Source organism: Larimichthys crocea, chromosome XVI, assembly GCF_000972845.2.
Source record: "Larimichthys crocea isolate SSNF chromosome XVI, L_crocea_2.0, whole genome shotgun sequence".
Taxonomy (NCBI): Eukaryota; Metazoa; Chordata; class Actinopteri; family Sciaenidae; genus Larimichthys; species Larimichthys crocea.
The window spans coordinates 1,364,218-1,368,417 of NC_040026.1; the positions used below are offsets into that span (position 1 = coordinate 1,364,218).

General features: G+C 41.5%; 1 protein-coding gene across 1 annotated transcript; it reads left to right on the forward strand.

The window, feature by feature from the left end:
• The first annotated feature begins 384 nt into the window (after positions 1-384).
• Positions 385-3,394, forward strand: LOC113747865 (uncharacterized). Its single transcript, XM_027289428.1, has 10 exons — positions 385-443; positions 531-624; positions 1,001-1,177; positions 1,273-1,390; positions 1,479-1,570; positions 1,683-1,797; positions 2,457-2,558; positions 2,767-2,934; positions 3,060-3,215; positions 3,327-3,394. The coding sequence occupies exons 1-10, from the start codon at positions 385-387 to the stop codon at positions 3,380-3,382; spliced, it is 1,137 nt and encodes a 378-aa protein (XP_027145229.1). The 3' UTR covers positions 3,383-3,394.
• Positions 3,395-4,200: the final 806 nt, after the last annotated feature.

The window sequence follows — 4,200 nt, forward strand, 5'->3', positions numbered from 1 at the left end:
TGCTCTGTGCATCTGTGTCTCTCTATCACAGGTTCCACTGCTACTGTAATCACTTTATCAGTCATTGTGATTCATGTTCATTTTACCATTCATTGTAATTCATTGTCATTTTATCATTCGTTGTTTGTAAGTGTACAATATGTTTGTGTTAATTTGTTCTGTACACGTGACATCTATTGCACGTCTGTCCGTCCTGGAGAGGGATCCCTCCTCTGTGGCTCTTCCTGAGGTTTCTTCCCACATTTTTTCCCCGTTAAAAGGGTTTTTTTGTGTCACTGAAACCGAGGGTCTAAGGACAGAGGGTGTCACTCCCTATAAGATTGGAACCCCCGAGCCAAGATATTCAAGGAGACGGGTTTTAGCTGCCCTGCCTGCACTCCAGACATGCTTGCGGTCTCAGTTGATGGAAACCGCAAGCTTTATCGCTTTAAATCAAATGCAAGGTACGTTATGATGCAAGGTACATTATGCATTGTGAACATGAATCATGATTTTTATCCTTTCAAACAACTCTCACTGTGTTGTTTCAGCACTTCAGAGCAGGGGAACTTTGAAGGTGCCTTCATTGTAAAAAATGAGGAGGTTGCTGACTTTGTCAACTACGTCCACAGCCAGACAACTCATGTAAGTTGCCAATATATATATATTTTTGTGTTATACTATAATTTTGTCACCATTAAATAAGGATGAAAACACTATGCAGACACTATTGCATACAAACATGATCCTTAGTGTAATCACTAAATTGTGCTAAATAAGTTTGTCCCTGATAGGGCTTAATCATGTAATACGTCTTATGTTATAATCTTTGAATGTATAGGTCCCAGGAAAAGGGTTGTGCGGCTCTTCATCTTGGACTGCGGCGAAGGAGTCATCCAAAAAGTCAACTGGGAAATTGGATGAAGAGGGCCTGGAAATAGCAGTTTGCCGCCATGGAGTCCTCCTAGCTGCATTAAATATGTTTCGAGGGGAGATCTTTGCGTACCCTCTGTTTCTCCAGAGGAAGTTGGCAGCTAGTGTCCCAGGACATGTTAAGTTCCTCTGCTCTGATGTGGCCTGTAAATATTTCCCCTATTTGGCCAAGGTGGCTCAGCAGTGCCCTGAGATGAGGAACCTCCTGTCAATGCGTCCTTTCCTCTCCGTGATGCATGCAAAGGCTCACACTTGGAAATGCGAGGTATACTGCAGCTTTTAGTTTTGGAGCAGTTGAAGTTGTTTTGTTATAACGTTGAATTAATTTAGCACTCATGTATTGTAACCTCCTTTCTATAGATCAAATGGGGAGGTGCATTTCAGGATGGAGCTGGTTCAACAATTGGAGAAGAGGTTGAACAAGTGAACAGTTTCCTCTCTAGGGCGGCCATCACAACAAAGTACATGTCTAAAGCAGGTGTGTGTCTGTCTTTGTCTGTGCGTGTGAGATTCCACTCAGTCTCCTGCTTATTAATAATTATTTGTTTATACTAACTGAAATGTAGGGCGAGCAGACATGCTGACCCTCCTGGCTTTAGGGTGGAACAAGAGGAAAGTGGAGCACCTGGGCCGCACTTTGAGCCAGAGATATGTAAAGGTACATTTTTCAACACTGATGTTGACGTGTGTGTGTGTGTGGGGGGGGTAATAGGGAAAAACACCAGTACTGTAAAGAAATGTATAAGTGACATTTATTAATGTGTTATTAGATCACAAGGACCCTTAAAGATCTAGAGGAGAGCCTGAATGTGACCAAAAATGGGCTCGGTGTGGATGACGACACACTGGAACTATGGGTGGCTGATGTGCAGAAATGGGCTGAAGGTGAGTCTCTATTGTGCACTCCTATACAACAATAGTACCCACCACAGGCCCATTAATGAACTTAAGGTGGAATTAATATATCTTTGACAGTGTCAACAAAAACAAACATAAGCCTCATAAAAGCAGAATTTAGGGCAGAGTTGTTGTATTTGATTGTATCTGGATTGAAGTGGCCGATCAGCGTGTAATATAAACCTGAACACCAACATACTAGGAAGGCTAAAGAAGTCTTATAACGAATATCTGTCAAGTCACTGGTATCAGACTCCACTGTAAGTTTATACACCTCACTGAACAACAGAATAATAATTGTAGAGTAACATTAAGCTTAATGACCAAAGAAAGTTATGTTCTCTTATGGCAATCTCATCTCTCTCTGCATCACACTTGACAATAGTTTATATTTCCTGCATTTGGTCGGTGCTAATTTCAAACCCTTTCTAGCACACATAGTACAGCTTTTCTACAATGTTCTTGGAAAGGGACATGGAGTTATGTCTCAGCCACTTAAATGGGACAGTACACTTCTAACATTTCTGTGAATATTACTGTTTAATATAACTTACTATATCCCTTGAAATTCTGCTTAAAAGACTGATTGCTGAATGTCAGTGAGTGATACGTTTTATGTACTATACTCATACTGTACTCTCTCATAGAAACGGATCAAACTGATGGCAGCCTTGGAGCACTGCAGGCACGAATAGAGGAGCTTGTCGTAATCATCAGAGTCCGAAAACAAAATCTTTACAGACAAACTGGTACGTCAGTTTCCTTGAAATAGACAGTTTGATCCCTTTACAGTTTGTAAATGTATATGGTACATGTGCAGCAGCTTTGTAAACCGAATAAAATCGGATCCTTGTTTGTTTTAAGCTGGATGTGATGCATGTTCTTGCAAACAAACTGAACAGTGTGGATTCTAGTCTAAACATTATGTGACTTTTTTTTTTTTAATGTTATTTACAGATAGCAACAAGAGGTGCCATAGAATTCGCAAGGTCATCTTGGATGAGAAAAAACGCTTGGTGGCTGCTGTCGACGATTACAACAAGCTGGCTGAACCGTCGAGGCAAATTATGTCCAGTGATGCCCTCATCGAGACCGACTTATGGCCCTTGCAGACCACAAGTGAACGTAAGCTCTTCATTTTAAAACATTTCACATGTATCCTGTTTAACCAAATACCCAGTATCTGAGCACTAGTTGGAAGTTCTGATCTTGAATCATAATGTGTTTTCCCTTCTGATGTTAAACTGTAGTTGCTGCAGACCTTAAGACAAAAAGAGAGGTCTTTGAGAAGGTGATGGCTGTGAGGCGCCTTAAAGAGGAGGAGATGATCCTTTGCAGGGAAATGCACCACCACTGGACAGCGCTGAAAGCACGAGCTCTGGAGTTGGGAATGATCTCCTCAGACTGTAAGCAGTAAAGTTTCACTGGATCTTTAAGCTATAACTAGCTTACTTGCTAACACCTTTTCTTTCTCTTTTTTTTGACATTACTGATATGTACTGGTTTTCTTTTTACAGCCTCTCTTGTTGGCATGTCGGAGGATGCAAAGAAGGGACTCCATTGCCTGCTCTAAAAAAACAAACGGAACTGAAAACTGAAATGGTAAAAGTCAAGGACTATTACCAGAGAATCCTCAGCCACCAACCACTCCTGGAAACAGACGAGTAGGAGGAGGAAAATTCAGATGATGCTGCTGAGAGTGACTTTAGCACTTCTGATGAAGACTGAGAGTGTGTGTCACTGATATCATGACTGAGAAAATAAAAAGTTAATCACTTCTCTGTTTAATGTGCTTTTTGTAGTGTCTGTTTTTAGACAGGGCTTGTTACCAACAGACCTTTTTGATAAGGAAAAATGGAATTCCCTTTGTGCAGTTTATGCTGAAGTTCAATCTAATTTAATGAGGTGTGTGTACACACACACACACACACACACACACACACACAGTAACAATTTTATTCATGGAAAGCTTTCTGTGCTGCTCAAAGGATCACAAAAGCACCATGCAGCACACTCACCATGTGAGTTTTGTCGAAGAAATCATCAAAGTCGAATTGACATATTTGCTAGGGTGTGTTTTATTAAAAAGCATGCCGCCACACTGGTAAAATGACAGTCACATATCTGAGCCACCTCAAGCTGACCCCAAGGTCAAGGCCATATCCCCTGATAACTCATCAACCCTTTGAGATAGGGGCCTGAAATCTGCCCCCCTTTTCACCCCTATACCCCCTTTGGAAAGGTCAGAGGTCAGCCGTTCTGGACACCTTTTTGGGAATAACTCGACAATGCTTTGAGGCAGGAGGCTGAAATTTGACTATGTCGTATGCCGTGGAGCCTTCTGCTGGGATTTTTTTGGTCCCGTCACAATCCCATCACCGTAGAGCTAGT

Bases quoted from the DNA above. Each gene is read 5' to 3' on its own strand.
- LOC113747865 (XM_027289428.1), top strand. From the start codon at position 385: ATGCTTGCGGTCTCAGTTGATGGAAACCGCAAGCTTTATCGCTTTAAA. The intron at 1,571-1,682 runs GTACATTTTTCA...ATGTGTTATTAG, and splicing joins TGAGCCAGAGATATGTAAAG to ATCACAAGGACCCTTAAAGA. The intron at 1,798-2,456 runs GTGAGTCTCTAT...ACTCTCTCATAG, and splicing joins TGTGCAGAAATGGGCTGAAG to AAACGGATCAAACTGATGGC.